The 18,989-nt window shown below is 42.9% G+C and overlaps 1 protein-coding gene across 3 annotated transcripts in view; it reads left to right on the top strand.

Annotated features, from left to right (window-relative positions):
* The window catches only part of Plekhh2 (pleckstrin homology, MyTH4 and FERM domain containing H2), a 112,880-nt gene that overhangs the window by 62,315 nt on the left and 31,576 nt on the right, over positions 1–18,989 (top strand). For all 3 annotated transcript variants that reach the window (XM_050146146.1, XM_050146145.1, XM_050146147.1), the window contains exons 14-17: positions 244–330; positions 1,642–1,800; positions 10,710–10,790; positions 14,841–15,020. In XM_050146146.1, coding sequence (XP_050002103.1) covers positions 244–330; positions 1,642–1,800; positions 10,710–10,790; positions 14,841–15,020 — 507 coding nt within the window. The remainder of the gene's footprint in view (positions 1–243; positions 331–1,641; positions 1,801–10,709; positions 10,791–14,840; positions 15,021–18,989) is intronic.

Below are 18,989 nucleotides of genomic sequence, written 5' to 3'. Positions count from 1 at the left end.
GCAGAGGATCGTGGTTCCATTCCCAGCACCTATATGGTGGGCTCATCTGTACCAGACCCAGGGGATCTGAAGGCCCCTTCTGGCTTGTACAGGCACATGATGTAGAGACACCTGTGCAAGTAAAATATCCATACACATAAAGTAAAATTCAGGTTACCATTTGAATTATGCACTAATGATGGAAAACAGCTCCTGTAGCTGCTGGTATAGCTAATCTGTGCTTGCCTTTCTCCTTTTGTGCAGAGCGATGTAATTCGGAAACCCCAGGGCCACATCGAACTTAGCGCATCCAGCAGTATCTTGAGGGGCGATAACAAGCAAACAGTCCAGGTGCACACCTTTTCCATTTATCATTCTTCTGGTGCCATGAGAAACACTTCTCCATTGAGATTGGATTGTTTGATGCATTTTTATTCATTTTAGAATCACTTGATACTCATAAGACCTTTTAGTTAAAACTGTACTCAGCACAAAGTATGGGTTATTTTGCACTACAACCTTTCCTTCCTGTGTTCTTCCATGTTTAATCTCCTGGGCATTTTCAGGTCTCAAAACGTCAAGCTGTTTTAGGGGAAGGTTATCCAGTAAATGAATTTCTGAGATGTTTGAAACATAATCAATATTTTTCAGCCAAATTCGAAGGAAGCTTTTAATTAAATACGGGCTGGGAAGATGGACTCCAGCTAGGTCCACTCCTGACATAATACACTATTAAATTCAAGAATGTTAGTATTTTAGTATAGAATTGGACAGTGGCAGGTCTCCCATGGACTTCAAAAAGGGAACTCTATGGTGCCCAGAGGCACTGCACTGCCGAGTGCTATGAGAAGTGGCTGATGCCCATCTTACCCATAGCCCCGTTCAATTTAAAACACGCTCTTGAGATAGCCTGATATATCTAAATCCGGACACTTTGTTTCTGAAATGTTCAATAACCATTATTTGTTTAATCTTGTTCCTATGGTGGGTAGAGGACATTTACTAGAAAGGTTGAGGATTGATTCCCAGTAGACTGGAGATGCCTGGGGTTAAAATGGATGAATCGGGAAAAGCTTCAACATATGACTGCCAAGAATCAACTGTAGAGCCCTGAAATATTTGGGAAATTGGCAACCTGGTTAATTTGAGACTGAAATATTGTGAGTTCTTAGTCACTGGTCACGTGTAGCACCAGGAATTGGTGTGGAAGTTCTTCTCATTTGTTTATAGTTCTGTATCTCGCTGTTGTCCCTCTTGCCCTGATAACTTTGTTTGTTTACCATCGTCTCCAGTTTCTGTCCAACAGTCAAGAGCTCATCACACTGTGACCCTAGATTTAATAGTGTGAACAGTGTCAGGCCCACGGGAAAATGATTAAAGGTGTTAACTGTGACCCTAGATTTAATAGTGTGAACAGTGTCAGGCCCACGGGAAAATGATTAAAGGTGTAAACTGTGACCCTATATTTAATAGTGTGAACAGTGTCAGGCCCACGGGAAAATGATTTTAACCCAATGGTCATCAGTGGCTAAAGAATTCTCCATTTCCTTGGAACCAGGGAGTCTATGTAATGTGTTTGCTTTCCTGTCAGTAATGATGTTTGACTGGACAAGGACTAAGTCACCATTAGTGCCTCTCCGGTTATTCCTTCTCCCATTCTAGCTGACCACAGAGAAACACACATATTATCTGACTGCAGATTCTCCCAATATATTGGAAGAGTGGATTAAAGTATTACAGAACGTTCTGCGAGTACAAGCTGCTAATCCTCTTTGTCTGCAGCCTGAGGGCAAACCAACAGCCAAGGGATTGCTCACCAAGGTAGGACTCTTGTATGTTCAGCAGCATCCTAGGAAGCTGCTTTGGTAAGCTCCATGCATCATGAATAATGGGGTTCAGATAATAATATGCATTTATTATTTTGTTTTGGGGTGGGAAGGGTGTTTTTAAGTATACTGCCCAAAATGGGAGAAGGGGATCTCAGAGATGAAAGAAAGATAAATTTGGCCACGTGCAAAAATATAAATAAAAAAATTAGGTCATTGAAAAGTGTGAAATCCAGTTAATATCCTTAATATACAGTAAGCTTGGGCTGGTAAGGTGGCTTAACAGATGGAAGTGTTTGCTGCCAAGGCTGAAGACCTGAGTTTGATCTCTAAAACCCGCATAGTGGGAGAGAACCAGCTCCCACCAGTTTCTCTGACCTTCATATATGTGCTGCAGCGCATGCACACACACACACATACATACACATGCACACCCGTGCGCGCACACACACACACGTTAAATAGATAATTGCATAAAAATATTAAACAAGCCTTTTCTTTTTGTTTGTTTTTTGGAGACAGGGTTTCTCTGTAGCTTTGGAGCCTGTCCTGGAACTAGCTCTTGTAGAGCAGGCTGGCCTCGAACTCACAGAGATCCGCCTGCCTGCTGGGATTTAAAGGTGTGTACCACCACTGCCCGGCTCTTAACAAGCCTTTTCTAATCAGTAACTAAAGAGTGGATACCAAAACCCGAAGGACACAATGGAAGAGGAGTAGATACGGTAGAGCTGAGAAGGAACAGAAAAGACCAGCAAGTAGAGCAGAAATCAGCTTGCTGTCTCTAAGAATTTTTAATGCACAAATTGATATAAGGAATATCATTTTTAAAATCTGCTTAAAAGTAGGACTTTAAAGAAAATTGAAATCCAGCATTGAAATGCACTTCAGTTTGCAAGAGTGTCACTCTGGAACACAGTTTGCCGGTGTCCTTGTTCAAATGTTAACTCACTAATTTTGGATGGACAGACGGATGAATATCAACTTTCTTTGTGAGTGTGTACAAGTGTGTTTATATGTGTGCATGTGCTTGTATATGCGTGTGCATGTATGTGGAAGTCAGAGGTCAACCTCAGTGTTTCTCAGGAGCCGTCCATCTTGTTTTTTCCTTCAATTAAAAAAATTTGTATTAATTTATAATACGTGTACCTGCGAGTGTGTGTCAGGGGAAGATGTCATTGCAGCCGTGTGTGTGGGGGTCAATGCATTATCATGTGCGCCTGCGAGTGTGTGTCAGGGGAAGATGTCACTGCAGCTGTGTGTGCGGTCAGCGCATTGTCACGTGCGCCTGCGAGTGTTTGTCAGGGGGAGATGTCACTGCAGCCGTGTGTGGGGTCAATGCATTGTCATGTGCGCCTGCGAGTGTGTGTCAGGGGGAGATGTCACTGCAGCCGTGTGTGGGGTCAGCGCATTGTCACATATTCCTATATCACTAAGTACTTGCTTGTGGGAGACAGTTCTGTCCTTCCACCATGTGGGCTCTGGGATTGAATACAAAGCACTTGTCACCATTAGGCTTGGTGACAAGTGTCTTTACCCACCGAGCCATGTCATCAGTCCTCAACTTGTTCTTTAAGACAGGGTCCTCTCAGAGATTTACTGGGCTGCCTGGCCAGAGCCCTGAGGGTCCTCTTCTGCAGCACTGGGATTAAAAGCACACCACCGTTCCTCACTTTTTCTGTGGGTGCTGGGATTTGAACTCAGGTCCACTTTACTGACTGAGCATGCTTCCTTAGCCCAAATATCAACTATTTTAAAAAGACACCATTTGGGGGTTGGTGTGATGATGGCTCAGCAGGTCTAGGCACTTGGCACCAAGCCTAATGGCTTGGATTCAGTCTCTGATATCCACACGGTGGGAGAAAGAACTGTGTCGCACAAATTGTCCTCTGACCTCCACCCACAAATCCAGATAAATAAATGTAATTTTAAAATGAGTATAAAGCATTTTTTTTAAAAAAATTCCATTTGATTCAATCCTCTTTATTCAAAGAATGTGTCCTTTCAAAGTGATCTGAGTTTGCAGATTATATTGTCGGGATGTTTACCACATGTTCTGTCTTCTCTATTTTAATGTGAAGACTGGGGTGACGGATAGTTGGCATAGTCTGGAATGCACAAGTCAGAAGTAGAGTGACTTTGAGATCCATTTACTGTGACTCTATTGAGATACAGAAGTTTTGTCGGGGGTGTGCTTTTCAAGACAGGGTTTCTCTGTGTGGTCAAACACAGAGATCTGCCTGCCTCTGCCACCCAGCTGCTGGGATTAAAGATGTCTGCTCCCACACATGCCTATGATGTAGGATGTGTATTACTGCAGAAACAATGTTTGCATAGCAAGAAAAATTGCAATCAGCTTAGATGTGGGGTTGGGAGTAGCTCAAGTAAAATCCTGTGTGTGGTGATCCTTTTAATGTCACAAGAGTTCTGCCGCTTCAGGATGTGTGATGTGCCATCAGGTGACAGGCACAGTGGAGCACTGTGTTATTGCCCCTGTGTACCTAGAAGCAAACGTCTGAAGAGGATGCCAAGGTAGATCGGTTAGTTCCATGTGGTTTTATTATGTTTGGGGAATTTTGTTAACTGTTTCAGACTGGATACTAATTATTAACTTCTCAAGCATTTACTGAAAACAGCACCATTTCCCTCCTTTTCTGTAAGATTGCTTCAAATTAGCTGAGCTTTTAGCACTGTCCATTCCCATGAAATTAAAAATAGTTTTGTTCTACATATCAGCTCCAATAGCCGTCCCTTACAATATACAGACACTAACAGAACGCTAGTGCAGTCAGCGCGTCTACTATGTTCATTACAATCAAACGGTCTGGCAAAAGTGTACGCACAGTGACGTCAGTGCGCAGAGTGACGTCAGCACGTAGAGTGACATCACCGGCTTGGTGCGAGTCACAACTCTGGTCGCCTGGACAGCGGCCTGTAAAGGACAGAGCCACTTACTGTTAAAAATGTTTGAAACATCCTATTGGTCACTTTTGAGATGACACAGTGAAATATCTACAAATCCATGATGACATGCTTGCATTCCGTTTAAGAGGTGAAATTTTATTGCGCTGTCATTGATTTCTAATGGGAATGTGGGCAGGTGGTATTCAGTAGTAGTTACAAAATCTGACCCCCTGAGATAACACTGGGTACCAGAAGAAAGATTTCACAAGCGTATTCAACAGAGACATGTGATGTGTTTGCGCGTGCGTGTGTGTGTGTCTGTGTGTGTGTGTGTGCGCGCGCGCGTGTGTGTGAGCATGTGCGTGTGTAAGCTAAAAGTTTATGTCAGGAGTCTTCCTCAATCGCTGTCCACCTCATTTATTTATTCATTTGTTTGTTTGTTGAGTTCTGTTCTATCACTGAGCCCGGAGCCGACAGACTTCTGGACTGATTGACCAGCAAGCTTTAGGGCTTTTCCTGTATCTGCACCCCCAGCATCAGGATTTCAGGCAAATATGCCTCTCCTGGTCTTTCTCATGGGTACTATGGGATTGACCTTGGGTCCTCACACTTGCGGTGACAAACACTTTGCTGAATGAATCATCTCAGTCTTGTTTATTTCTTTTCTGGTAAAATATTTCATTACCATTCAAACATTTACTTTATTATCAGGAACTTCCTTGCATTGTGGAAAATATTCTTTTAAAAATGAATACAATGCTAGGCTAAACCCATTCACTCTATAATTCATAACCATGAGCTTTCCCCCTTGTTTCAGAGAAATTGTATAGTAAACTCTTGAGTTTAATAGAAAAGAAGATATCCTAAGTGGAAAATGCAATGTCTTATAAAACAGGTAGAAAATGGAATGTCTAATAAAAATATTTAAATTGGCACCAAAAAAAAAAAAAAAGAAAAGAAAAGAAGGTCTTGGCTAACAGTTGCTTTTCTTCCGGGCTAAGTTTCTGTTTAGTCGCTTGCTGCTTGCTTTATTGGGATGGTAATGTCAGCTTCTGCTCGTATCGGGCGCACACACACATATACCACTTTTCTTTCCACAACTGGCATTTTGTTTATTTATTGCGTGTATGTGAATTTAGGCATATACATGTCACCGCACGTGGAAGTCAGAGGGTATATTAGCTATGACTCTATTGCTATGATAAGACAACATGACCAAGGCAACTTAAACAGAAAGCATTTGATTAGGGCTTGTCTGAAGTTTCGGAGAGGTTGGTCCGTGATGATCATGGAGGGCAGCAGGTGTGCACTATAGCAGTGGGTCACACCTCACCTGTTGTCACAGGAGGGGGTGTCGAATAGTCCTTTCTCAGGGTCACCTAAGACCATCAGAAAACAATGCTGCTTACATTCTGACTCCCAGCAGTAGCAAAATTACAGTTATGTAGCAACACAATATAATTTTATGGTTCAGGGTCATCACAGCATGAGGAACTGTATTAAAGAGACCACGCCATTGTTTCCAGGTCGTAAAGATATCTTACCTAAGAAACATTACCGACTAGCAAGATGGCTCATCGAGCGAAGGTGCTTGCCACACAAGCCTGGCAACCCGAGTTCAATCCCTGGAACCCAGGGAAAGGTGGGAGTTACCTCACAAAGTTGTCCTCTGACCTCCGCATGGACCTCATGACTGTGCATCCACACCCACCCACCATACACTCTCACACGCACTATAATAACTGGGAGCCTAGGAGGCAGCAGAAGAACCTACATTGGAGGAGAGAGCTGGATGGGAAAGGAGGGTGTTGAAATAGGAGCGGCGGCAGGGCTGCGTCCCCGGCACCCGGCCGCCCCCATGGCTAGCTTATGCCCAGAAATAATTACACGGAAACTGTATTCTTTCAAACACTGCCTGGCCTGGCTTGTTCCAGTTTCTTATTGGCTAGCTCTTACATATTGTTCTAACCCATTTCTAATATTCTGTGTAGCCCACGAGCTGGCTTACCAGGGAGGATCTTAACCTGCATCTGTCTGGAGTGGGAGCATCATGGCGACTCTCTCACTCAGCTTCTTTTTCCCAGCATTCTCCTCTGTCTACTCCGCCTACCTAATTTTCTGTCCTATGAGGGCCGAGGCAGTTTCTTTATTATTAACCAATGAAATCAACAGATAAGATACAAGACCCACCTCCATCAGGAGGGCTTGGGGATTGGCATCATTTAAATAACTGTTAGAGCAATAAAAATGAGAGAAGACATCCAGAAAAAAATTAATGTAGACTTTTAGAGCAAGGGAGTGGAACATCCCAAAATGTAGGGGATGTAGGGGCATGGATGAAAACTCCTGAGGATACTGTCATGGAGCCTGGGAGTGGAGCCCTTGAGCAGGAGGGTGGGGTCTGTGGGTCACACTCAGAGAGCACAGTGGGGTGGAGGGGAAGTGGGGGGCATGAGTAGGGTGGGAGTTTACAGGCTGTCTGTACTCGCCAGGACACCAGAAAGAATCTGGCTGGGTTGACCGTGGAGTCACAAGAGGATGGGAAAGGCTTGTGCCCTGTGTTTGTAAGCTGAGGGAAGAAGCTGGGAGACCTGGGAGATTAAGAATTAGACCCTGACATGAGCAGGTAGGAATCAGGGAAAGGCACGAGGAAGGTCTGGAAGGAAGTGAAGAGCGGTGTGGACTGGTGTCTGCATTCGAGGGTATGGAGTGAGGTCGCTTATACTGTCCTTGGTTTCCTTGGTCTCCCCAAGACAAAGGTGCTCCACTAGTCCTGAGGATGTGTGTAGCCAGAGACATTGGGTGTTTATCCGTGTTGTCGAGGGCTCACAGAGCTGTGCTGTTTAGAGTTTGTGTTCTTTTTCTCTGGTGTCTTCAATGGCCATATTAGAAGCAGAGACTTTACAGTGTGGGGACAGGAGCGTGGTGACTTTTTCTGACATCATCATATATAAAATTTCAAATGTGAAATGTATTTGGAAGAATTTTTACAATAAACACCCATATTTCTACCTCCTGGATTCTACAATTAACCTTATACTTGTTTTTTTTTTCATGCGTACCAAAGTGATGGTTTGAAGGGTATATTTTATTATAACATTTTGAATAACCCAAAGTAAAGGTTATAATATCCCTTCAAAGATTCACCATCCACTCTCAAGAGTTGTTAACTATGGTTAAGACCATTTCAGATAGCGCTCTCCTTTCTCACACCCTCCACGGGGCTATTCAAGGCAAGTGGAGGTGAAGTCATGTTGAATGGATTTGTTAGGAGCATAGGAATGTGATTTGCTCATGGACCCTGGAGCAAGAATTGTTTTATAATCAAACACGGGGTCCCAGGTTGGCAGAGAAGGGAGAAAAGCCAGGCAGGGAGGGAGAAACTAAGAGATGCTTGGATCAGGGAACTCGAACCAGGAAGCAGGTCCGAGAGCAGCAGTGTGAGAGAGCGGGGAGTGCAGAGTGTACGTGACAGAAGTGGGGGCTTTCCAGTGTGCAAACGAAGGGTTAGGGTGTGAGGACGGGGCTGGGAAACATCAAACTCAGCAGTTCATGGGAAATGGCCGAGCACGGCTGAAGATGCTTCAGAGGCAGGAGGGCGAGGGCCGGTGAGCCACGCTGCCTAGGCCTGCCCGAGTGCTGGCTCTGCTACTCACCACCCGCGTGACCAGGAGTAAGTTACTCACAGGCCCCGTGCCTCAGTGTCCTTATCTGTGGAAGGGGAGATAACCATAGTGAGAACCCCCGAGGGTGTTGAAAACATGAAATGTACTTCATTTCAACATGTAAAGTGCGTTCAGACAGGTCCTGACACATCACAAGCACTTAAAATGCTAGGTACTGTCACCGGAGTCCGCGAGGCTGGTGACATTATAGGGATGAGATGACAAGGGAAGAGAGGAGACTGGGAATTTGTGTGCTGACATAGGCTCTCCAACTTTTAATAGCACTGATACGGAAGACTTCTGTTACCAAGGCAAAGGCAAGAGTGAGTTTTTAAATGATTTGGTTTGCCAAGCCTTTGAGGTCGTGGATTTATCTTGTATTTTTTGTTTTTCGATACAGGGTTTCTCTGTCGCTTTTGGAGCCTGTCCTGGAACTATCTCTGTAGACCAGGCTGGCCTCGAACTCAGAGTTCCGCCTGCCTCTGCCTCCTGAGGGCTGGGATTAAAGGTGTGCGTCACCATGGCCCAGCTTTGTCTAGTATTTTTGTCTGTGTGATATGCTTCGTTAAAATGTTTTCGGAAGCAGAGTTTAAAGAGATCTAATGTAAGGTGTGTGTATAAAGCTGCTGTGTTTACATTCTAAAGTGCAGCTTTTACAGGACTTGGTGAGGCGCTCCACTTACTTTTAGTTTAGACGTAGCCATTGTTCTATTTTAAAAATAAATCATTTCCAAAATACATGACTTCTTTCAGAGCTGTTTAGAGAGAGCGGAAACAGTCCTGCAGAGCACTGTTAAAAAACCCAGGATATTCCTCTGGAAATATAGCTTTCCAAATTTAATTTAACTGAGGCATGCCTTGCCAAATAAAACTTTTTGTTGTTGTCTTTGTTTCAAAAGGAGCTTTCTAAATCCATCAAAACATTAGTAGCAAAGCTATTTGTTTAAACCATCGCTTCAAAAGCGAGAGGGCTAGCTGGTTTTGTGGGTTTCACAGAGTCCACGTGTTTGGCAGTTTATATAGGAGGAAGGAAGTGTTTATTGCGGCTACTATTATGTTTTATTTATGTACTGTCTTATTTGGTCACATGATAACCCAGGGAGGGATACAGTAATCTGGTGTTGTGGCAGGGTAAGTCACTTGCCTAGGACAGAAGAGTGTGAAGGAGTGAAAGAGAGAGAGAGAGAGAGAGAGAGAGAGAGAGAGAGCATGCTGCCAATGCCAGGGAAGTGGAACAGTGGGTAGGTTCAAACACGCACAAACTATTCTAGAATGGGGTAATTGGGCTCTATCATGGGCTTGCCCCTGGTGGGAATGGGTTTCTTCACATTCTGGCAGAATGGAGGAGCAGTGGTATGTGTCTGGTGTAGACCTTCAGTGACTGTACCCGGGCAGGACTAGTGCAGGCTGGAACTCATAGTCCAGCGCTAGCTACAAAAGCCACCGGGTCTGACCCCTTCACGATACTGACCTCAGCAGATGATAGTGCCATTGGCAAAGACTGTGAGCTCTTGCAGAAGGAGGCCGGGTCGTGTTCACGTCGGTCTTTCCCATTTAACCACTGGCTCTGCACAATCTGCTAGAAGCAGATTCTGTCTCTGCCACTTACTGTGGACCCGAGTGGACCGGGTCTCAGCCTCAGCCTAGTGTAAGCCTTTGACAGCATTGCCTCACTCGCCTGCTTCCTTCTAGAGAAGGCTACACATTTTTGGTTTTTTTTTTTTTTATTCACAAAATCACTAGGATTCTTCAGGTTTTGATAATTTGTTTGTTTGACCATTAAAGTTCCAACCCAGAGAGGCTCCAGGTTATTGGAAATCTTTGAAATAAGGAAACTAAGAAATAAATCTAATTGTGAAATTGGCTCCTGATCCTAGTCCTAGAACAAGAATGTTTTCGACCTTCCTAGTGCTGTGACCCTCATGTTACAGTGACCTCCAACCACAAAATTATTTCTGTTGTGACTTCAGACCTGTGACTTTGCTACTGATGAATTGTAATGTAAATATCTGTGTTTTCCAATGGCCTTAAGCGACTGCTATGAAAAGGTCATTTGAACCCCCAAAGGGGTCTTGACCCACTGGTTGAGAACAGTCGAAAGCATCGTCCGTGACACACAGCAAACTCTCAGGAAGTGTTGTGTGGTGGGCTGGGCTGTGTGTTTGCTGTCAGCCGCTGTCACAGGCAAGTCTTGGCAGCATTAGAGCAGTCCGCTCAGAATATCCCTTCTGCCTTGAGCAAACTGCACAGCCGTAGAGCGTCACAGGGAATGTGTAAACTGTATTGCAATTTTCCAGTCTTCCAGACTGCACTTTAATCCACTGAAATTTAATTTCAGGTAAAACACGGCTACTCTAAGAGAGTCTGGTGTACGCTTGTTGGGAAGATCTTGTATTATTTTCGCAGTCAAGAGGATAAGGTATGTATGGTATGGTCTTAATATCCCAATGAGAGGAAGAACTTTGCTCGTGGCGGCTTAAAAAGTATTCATTTTTGACTTTTCTGTTGCTAGGCAAAAACTAGAATTTTGGGGAATTTTTGGTAATTTTTGCTGGTATATTTATAACCGGGGTAATAACTTACCCTTGATTGTAAATTTTCGCTCAGTGATTTCCACCCACCACCCTTCCTAAGAACCGGAAGAGCAAAGCTTTCTTTTATTCCCCTCAAGCCTTCACTTTACCATGCTCCCCGGTGTTGTGACAGATGAAGCTAGGAGCAGCCAAGAAGGACAGCAGGGGAGGAGAAAGAATCCGGGTCGTCGGGTCCCCGGATGCCCAGATACTGTTCATCCGTTTGTCCTTTTCTGTCCTGTCTTCTCGCTTCTACACCATTACCTCCAGGAACATGAGCAATCTTCACTTTGAAAGTAGAAGGATGGGCCGTCTGTCAAAAAGGAAATGGCCACCAGTCATTGGAGGCTCTCAGTAGTACCACCGTAATATCACCGTGACTACATGGAGTTAGCCACGCTGTGTGGGCCACATGTAAATGAGGGTATTAGCTCCATGCAACAGCAGCCCGCAGCTGGTTAGTTTGTTAATGATACTAGACTTGGGCCAGTGATTGATTATACAGGTCAGTTATATCCCTGGTCCCTTTTCACAGGCTGTGCTTTCAGGTCTACCAGCTGTATTTAACATATGGGCCATTGTTCCCTGCATTGCTCGTGGGATGGGGTTTCTCAGAAAAATGTATATTAGCTGGGTGTGGTGGCGCACACCTTTAATCCTAGCACTCAGTAGGCAGAGGCCAGCAGATCTCTGAGTTCCAGCCCAGCCTGGTCTACAAAGAGATTTCCAGGACAACTAGGGCTGTCATGGGGAAACCCTGTCTCAAAAAAAAAAAAATAAAATAAAATAAAATAAAAAATAAAATAAAACAAAAATAGAAAAAAATTGAAGTTTTGATATGGAATTGGGGACACATGACACACGTTGGGGGAACCTGTCGGAAGGTTCAGTAAGAGAGTTATCTCCAGAGAAGTTGAGGGGCTAGAGAGGTCAGGGACGGACGTGTCCCTAGTGGCCTTCTCCTTCTGGATATGTCCCACTCTCTCGAGTTTACAGAAGCTCTAGACACGTCACAGCAGCTGGGGACCAAACCCCAACACATGGGTCCTCGGGGACGGTACTTCATATCCAAGCCAGAACATACAGTGAATCCCATGACGCAATAATAACTGATTTACACGTTGAGGTGACGTAGACTAGGATGTCATAGGGCTGCTGTTCCCGGAGCTCCTGATTAGCAGAGTACTGTTGTGTTTTATAGCAGAATTCATTTTCTTCACATTTTTAAAAACCTGCTTTTTATTATCAATGTGACCTTTTGCCTGATTATTTTACTCTTTTCCTACCTTTCTTTTTTTTTTTTCCAAAAGTGTAGATAAGTTTACATTTTTCTTTAGAAGTAAACTCTGTTTAGTTCTCAGAATAATAGCTGCCCTGTCAATTTATTACCCTTTTACGGAGTAAAGACTCACACTGTGGGGCTGGGGAGCTAACACAGCAGTCAGCAGCACTGGATGCTCTTCTAGAGGACCTGGCTTTGCTTCCCAGCACCCACCTGGAGACACTCATTATCACCTGTAGCTCCTGTCCCAGGGAGCCTGACTCCCCTTTCGGCCTCTCCTGGCATCCACTGACACATGGTACACACAGAGAGAGACACACATATGCACAGGAAATAGAAATAATTTCTAAAAAGTGTTAAAACTACATTCCATGTGAAAGATAACATGTTTACTTAAGTCATCTTTACTAGTACCCAGCTACCAGGTGGGTGTTATTTTGCTTTCTGTGCCCTATCCCAGTAAGATGTCACTTTTCATTGGCTTCTAGAGGAAGTGTAAGTGCAGCCATGTGATTGTCTGTAACAAAGTCCTAGGCAGAAGGAGCACCCACTGCAAAGGCCCCGAGGCAGGAGCATGCCTGCTGCGTTTAGCAAAGGGGGGAGGTCCATTCAACTAGCCTGGAACCTCTTTGGAAAAGACTAGTGAGAGGCAAGGTGAGGGCCGTCCTTAGTAGGTCAAAGTGAAATGCTGGGTTTCTAAGGGAGGCAAAATTTTACCTCTGTGTTGGTGGGGTTTTCAGTAGGCCTCAGAATTAAGCTGACACAGGACACAGTATAGGAGAAAAGTATACAAATGTATTGGATGTACGTTGTGTGGGGTACACAAGGCTTTGTCCGGAAATGAAGGCGCTATGAAGCTGGACACCTAGGAAACTGGACAAAGAGCAGTAAATTGGGGAAACAGGGAAAGGCCCAGGGACAGGTTGTTGTAGCTGACTGGGTGGAGAAGTGCCTACCAGGATAGGCGGGGCTGAACAGAAGTTTCTGTATAAGCTTCCCTTCTTGATGCTAGATTGTTTAAGCTTGTTACGAAAAGCATCTTCCATATGGGACTTTAATCTCCTGCCCTGAAGGGAAAAAAAGGGGGGGAGAGAGACAGTGTCCCCCTTGCACCTGTGTTTTTGTTTCACTTTGAAAATAGCTATAGTTCGAAATAAACTTTAGGCCAAAGAGGTGTCTTTTGGCACGCCGTGTCCTGCCGCCTCCAGCTTTTCCTGAGTGAGACGAGACACACTGGAGGTTTTTTGAACAGAGCCAGCACAGTCTTCCCCTGTCTCGCAGGACACGAGGCGTCTATGTAGAAACAGACTGAAGGAAGTGAGGAAGATTCTAATTAGGAGACGGTTAGCCTAATCCGGTGCAGGGAGAGCTGTGGTCAGTGGCGGCTGTGGCACGCTCAGGAGAGACCATACCTTTCCAAAGACCTGTTGACAGAATTTATGTCAGGGAAAGAAAGGGGTCAGTGACGCTGGCAGTGGTTTTGGCCCCAACTTTTGTAAAGATGAAGTCACCGCGTGCGGTGGGGCAGGCTGGGAGGAGCAGGTGGTTGAGGTGGATGTGTTGAAGGGAGTTTGAAACGCTGTTCAACATCCGAGCCCAGATCATGAGTCTGGAGTTAGGCATTCGGGAGTAGCTAACATCTGCCGGGACTGAAGCCATGAGCTTGGATGAGATCACCCACCGTGTGTGTAGGTGGTCAGGACAAAGAGTCCAAGCACGGAGCCCTGGAATGCATCATAAAATGGATGATAGCTCATGTCTGTGTTTAGAACGGGCTTTTTCAAAGAATTGCAGCCATGCTGCATGGGATGAATGCCTGTAATCTCTGGACCCAGGGAGTTGATGCAGGGGGATAACTGCAGTGCCTGGATATGTAGTGAGGCATTGCCTCAACACACTCCCCCCCTCCTCCAAAAAAATTCTTGCTATTGTAAACCTGGCCAGATGTTTAAGAAGTTATAAATCTGAAGAATGCTCTGTGATGTTCTTAACTAACATAAAAGTTTTAAAACATGCTGAATAAGCAGCGTGGAAGACATGTTTATGTTAGTCAGTAAACGAATAGGTAAAATTTAACAAAGCTACTTGTAGGACAGTTTTCTTACCCTTATATTGCAATGGAAGAACCACTGTTTTTCTCCAGGACACATTCCACACTTTGATAAGTAGCCTGAGAACATTAGACATTTATGAGGCCTGAGGTGACCGTCATGTCAACTGCCTAGTTAATTTTCCTGTGAACAATATGGAGCCTGTGTCTACACTTTACCTTTTGATACGCTAGCCCTACCAAACCTCTTGTCAGTTCAGTGAGGAACACTGATTCCCCGGGGTATTTGGGCTGAAGTATTGCTAGATCAGGAATCAGTCGTTCGAGTCCAGCGGAATAACCTGGCGCACTCATCCTTGCTCGTTTTCTCCTCAAGTGTTAAGTGCCCTCTCCTCACTTGCTGGTTGCTTGTCACAGTTGGGGTTTCTGCTCACTGCTGTTAGGTTTGTAACAAAGTGGAGAACCAGATTTCAATGAGGCAATCATTTTTTTAAACGTGCCTTTTAAAAGGAAGAAGGCAGAGGACCATTATAGCTTCCTGACCATTGCTAACCTTTGCTTCAGTTTCCTCTAGGTCAGATCAAGCTCTGGGAGGCCAAGGTGGAGGAGGTGGACAGGTCCTGTGACTCGGATGAAGACTACGAAGCCAGTGGACGTTGTCTGCTCTCCACCCACTACACCATCGTCATCCACCCCAAAGACCAAGGCCCGACATACCTGCTGATCGGGTCCAAGTACGAAAAGGTGGGTGAGCCTTGGGGTTGGTCCGCAAGAATTCAGACTTCCTACTCGGGGTATTAATGATTTCAAACCAACTTTATGGAAATCAGAACAGATTTGCGGGGTGGGCTTTAATTTCTGCTTTATGAGATTCTCGGGAAGTGAACCTCATGCCGATCTTCCATCTGTTGACAGCAGCTGTGCCAAGGTTGAAATTAATGGTGACCGTGGGGGACAAAAAGACTCTATGTTTAAAAATTGTGTCCCTCAGGGCTGGAGAGATGGCTTAGTGGTTAAGAACACTGACTGTTCTTCCAGAGGACGTGGGTTCAACTCCCAGAACCACACATGGCAACTAAGAACTGTGTGTAACTCCAAGAGCTGAGCCTCATAAAACATACATGCAGGCAAAATACCAAATGTACATAAAATAAAAATTAATTTTTTTAAAAAAAAGTTTGACCCTCACAGCATGTACATTCTTGGTGAATCTAAAGCCTCTAACACTTTTTGTTCTTTTTTTTTTTTTCGGTTAAAAACTCTGGTTTACAGACAACAAAAAGTGAATAATTAATTATATTTGCTATATATTTATAATTATATACAATAAAGGAAGAACCACAAACTGATGGGAAGAAAGTATTTATTTCTTGTATTTATTATATATAATAGTATGTAATATGTTTATTGTATTTTGATGAAATTAACTATTAAGGAAAACATTAACTTTTCATTTTACATATTTGACAAAGAATAGTTTCCAGGTGAATTTAAAGAGCTTAAAGAATTTGGTGTTGCTAATTAGGTCGGTCCGTTAAATAACCAGGCCAGCTCAAGAATAACAATTATGTTTTAATGGTTATAAGGGGAAACTCACTCACACTACAAGAGTGGGAGGTTTAACTTCCTATCTGCCCGGCAGGCTCATAGAGAGCACGCATCTGGGTCCTCCCAGTTTTTCTTCCTGTGCCCCAGGTAGCCACTCCTTAACTAGATGTGATTGGTTGGCAGAGTTTCCCCATCATCTCCCCCCTTTTATCTAAACAAGATCGATTCAAACCCAATACAACTATATACAATAGGAACAGATACCAAATATAAAATTACAAACAATAAACAATATTAAGCAAGGAATGCATAACAAAAGTTTTACTAAATATTCTATTTCAAGGATTCTAACTATTGCATTGAAATTAAGCTTGGCTAAATCATGAGGAAGGTAACTATGATTATCTAATCTTCAACTCCATCAAAGATCTGAGAAGGGAAACAATATTACTTGAGTGAACAGGAAGTGCAGTCGAGAAACTTCCAAAATGTGCAACACAGAATATGGCATTTAAAATATTTTAATAACTTAGGGTTTTTCATGACAATGAGACACTCTGCTCCTGGCAGCACCAGTCTACTTTAAGAGGAAGATGGGCATCGAAGAGACTTCTTATGGAGTTTGCTAGCCATTTGGACAAGAAACTGCTCTTGCCTGGACTATTGCATAAACTGGACACAAAGAACCCGCAGGGAGAGGACTGCTAAACTTGCCTAAAGGGGAGATGATCCTTCCGGGTTCCTGATTCATAAAAGAGTCTGTGAGACATTCTGCAAGATACAAAAGAAAGTGACTGAACTGTCTTTGAAATTTCCTGCTTCATGGAAAAGTCTGCTGAATACTATGGGCCTGAAGGCCAAAGATAGATGCCCCAACCATACAGAAGAACTTTGGGTGACTGTCCAGACAGCGAGATGTCTCTGTCATTTCTAGAGTTTTAGAAGATGTTTACTTCTTGTTTACTTAAGTAATATTATATCCTTCTGGAGTCTTTGAAAGATATGTAAAATGCCTATCTAACTGAAATATATCTCTATATATCTAGAAAATCTAACTAACATGACTACAAGCTTATTATCGATGATTATCCATTAACAACCTATATTTCCTAACACTACATTACATTTTTAAATGAACTACACAATCACAATACCTTAATCAAGAGCAGAAATACATATACATATAACAAGATTGACCTTAAATTTATATCAATAAACCAAGATTTATAGCAATGCAAATTATTCATCTCTATATCAATTTAATGAATTTTTTTAGTTTAAAAAAGATCTTATCTTAGCTGGGCTCTGGTAGCACACACCTTTAATTTCAGCATTCCGGAGGCAGAGGCAGGTGGATCTCTGTGAGTTCAAGGCCAGCCCAATCTACAAGAGCTAGTTCCAGGACAGACTCCGAAGCTACAGAGAAACCCTGTCTTGAAAAACCAAAACAAACAAACAAAAGCTCTCTTATTTCGTCTCTGACTAGAAAGTGCTTTCTAAGAAAAATACACACGTAAGAAACTCCAGTGGCAGTGGCTGATAAATCTGACTTTACAAATTCAACAGGGCTCAGCACCTAAGAGCTTGCTGCTCTTGCACAGGACCCAGCTTTGGTTCTCGGAACCCACACAGAGGTTCACAACCCTCACAATGATCTGTAACTCCAGCCTCAAGGCCTCTGATGCCCTCTTCTGGGCTCCAAGGGCACAAGGCATGCATGTGGGAAACATGTAAACAAAACACTTAGACACTTCTGAAACCAAAATAAACAAACTTTTAATACTTAAAATCCTTTCTATCAAATAAGATCATAAATGCAGCTAGAATACATTACAGAAAACTCAAAACTATTCAGTGCATAGCCACTGTGTCTTTAAAATACAAGTAATAAATTCTTACTCTTGGTAGTTGTGTTTTGAACACACATATCAGGCAAAATGCTCCATAGACCTCTTTGTCGTTATAGATACTAACTGCAGAAGATGGTTTTATTCCATTTCCAGAAAGAAAAACAGAAGTACTTGCCTGTTGAAATGTAGACCTACTTCTCTGTTTCTAGAATCTAGGCTCCCAAACATTTGCTTCTGTTGCTTCCCATTTGATTAAAACAAAACAAAACCCCCTATATTTCCAGTAGAATAATGAGAGCTGCCCTGAAGAACTTACTAAGACAGTTAGTGATTAGTAATTGTAATTTAGCCTCTTCTATAACCAAAGTGATGGAATTGGTAAGAAATGACAAATTTTCAAATCGTCAAAAGATTTAAAATTTTTTGTGAGTTCACCTCACTGGTCCTGGAGGAGCAAGAAGGCCCAAGAGCACTCTGGGAAGCTCCAGCATTGTCCGTTTGATGGGTTTCTGCCAATTCCTAGAGCCCATGTCCTCATCGTGACCCCTAATTATTTTTAAAGATTGTACACTAAGAGGCCAGAGATAGAGCTTGGCTGTAGACTGCTCATCTCGCATGTGCAAGGCTTTGGGTTTGATCCCAGAATTTTCTTTAAAAGGAATACATATTGAGAAAATTATCACAAACTAATTGACTATATTATTTTTAAAATAATTTTATTTCAGAAATATTTTAAAATAGAAAATATAACAAATGCTCTTTTTAATTAACAAGTGTTACATGAGACAATATCTTTTACCTGAAAAATTAACACTGAGTGCTAGTATAATGCAGAAATTAGAACGCTGTTTTAGTATAATATCAACTATGTAAAAATTTAGTCTACACGCCAGGCAGTGGAGATGCTTGCCTTTAACCCAGTGCTCAAGAGGCAGAGGCAGGTGATCTCTGAGTTTGAGGCCAGTCTGATCTATAAATCCAGTTCTAGGACAGCCAGAGCTACACAGAAAAACCCAGTCTTGAAAAACCAAGACCAAAAATAAATAAATAAAAATCCAGTGTAAAAATACAGTGTATTTCTACAGATGAAAAAAGGAAGTTGAAAAATTGGGTAATATTTTCTTAATTTTTTTATTTCTTCAGTGTATGTATTACTTTGTTAGTAAAATTTTAAATTGGATAGACTTTGTTGTATTTCTTAGAATACAAGAATTGTACATCTTAAAAGAATTTTAGCTAGCTAGCTATATTTATCCTAGACTCTTACCATGTATTGTATTAATTTTATCTTGCTTTTCTAAGAGGCATGTATAGA

Source organism: Alexandromys fortis, unplaced genomic scaffold, assembly GCF_014885135.2.
Source record: "Alexandromys fortis isolate MF-2015 unplaced genomic scaffold, M_Fortis_MF-2015_v1.1 scaffold_42, whole genome shotgun sequence".
Taxonomy (NCBI): Eukaryota; Metazoa; Chordata; class Mammalia; order Rodentia; family Cricetidae; genus Alexandromys; species Alexandromys fortis.
Note: the sequence above shows the minus strand (reverse complement) of the source record. Positions and strands in the feature narration are given on the sequence as shown.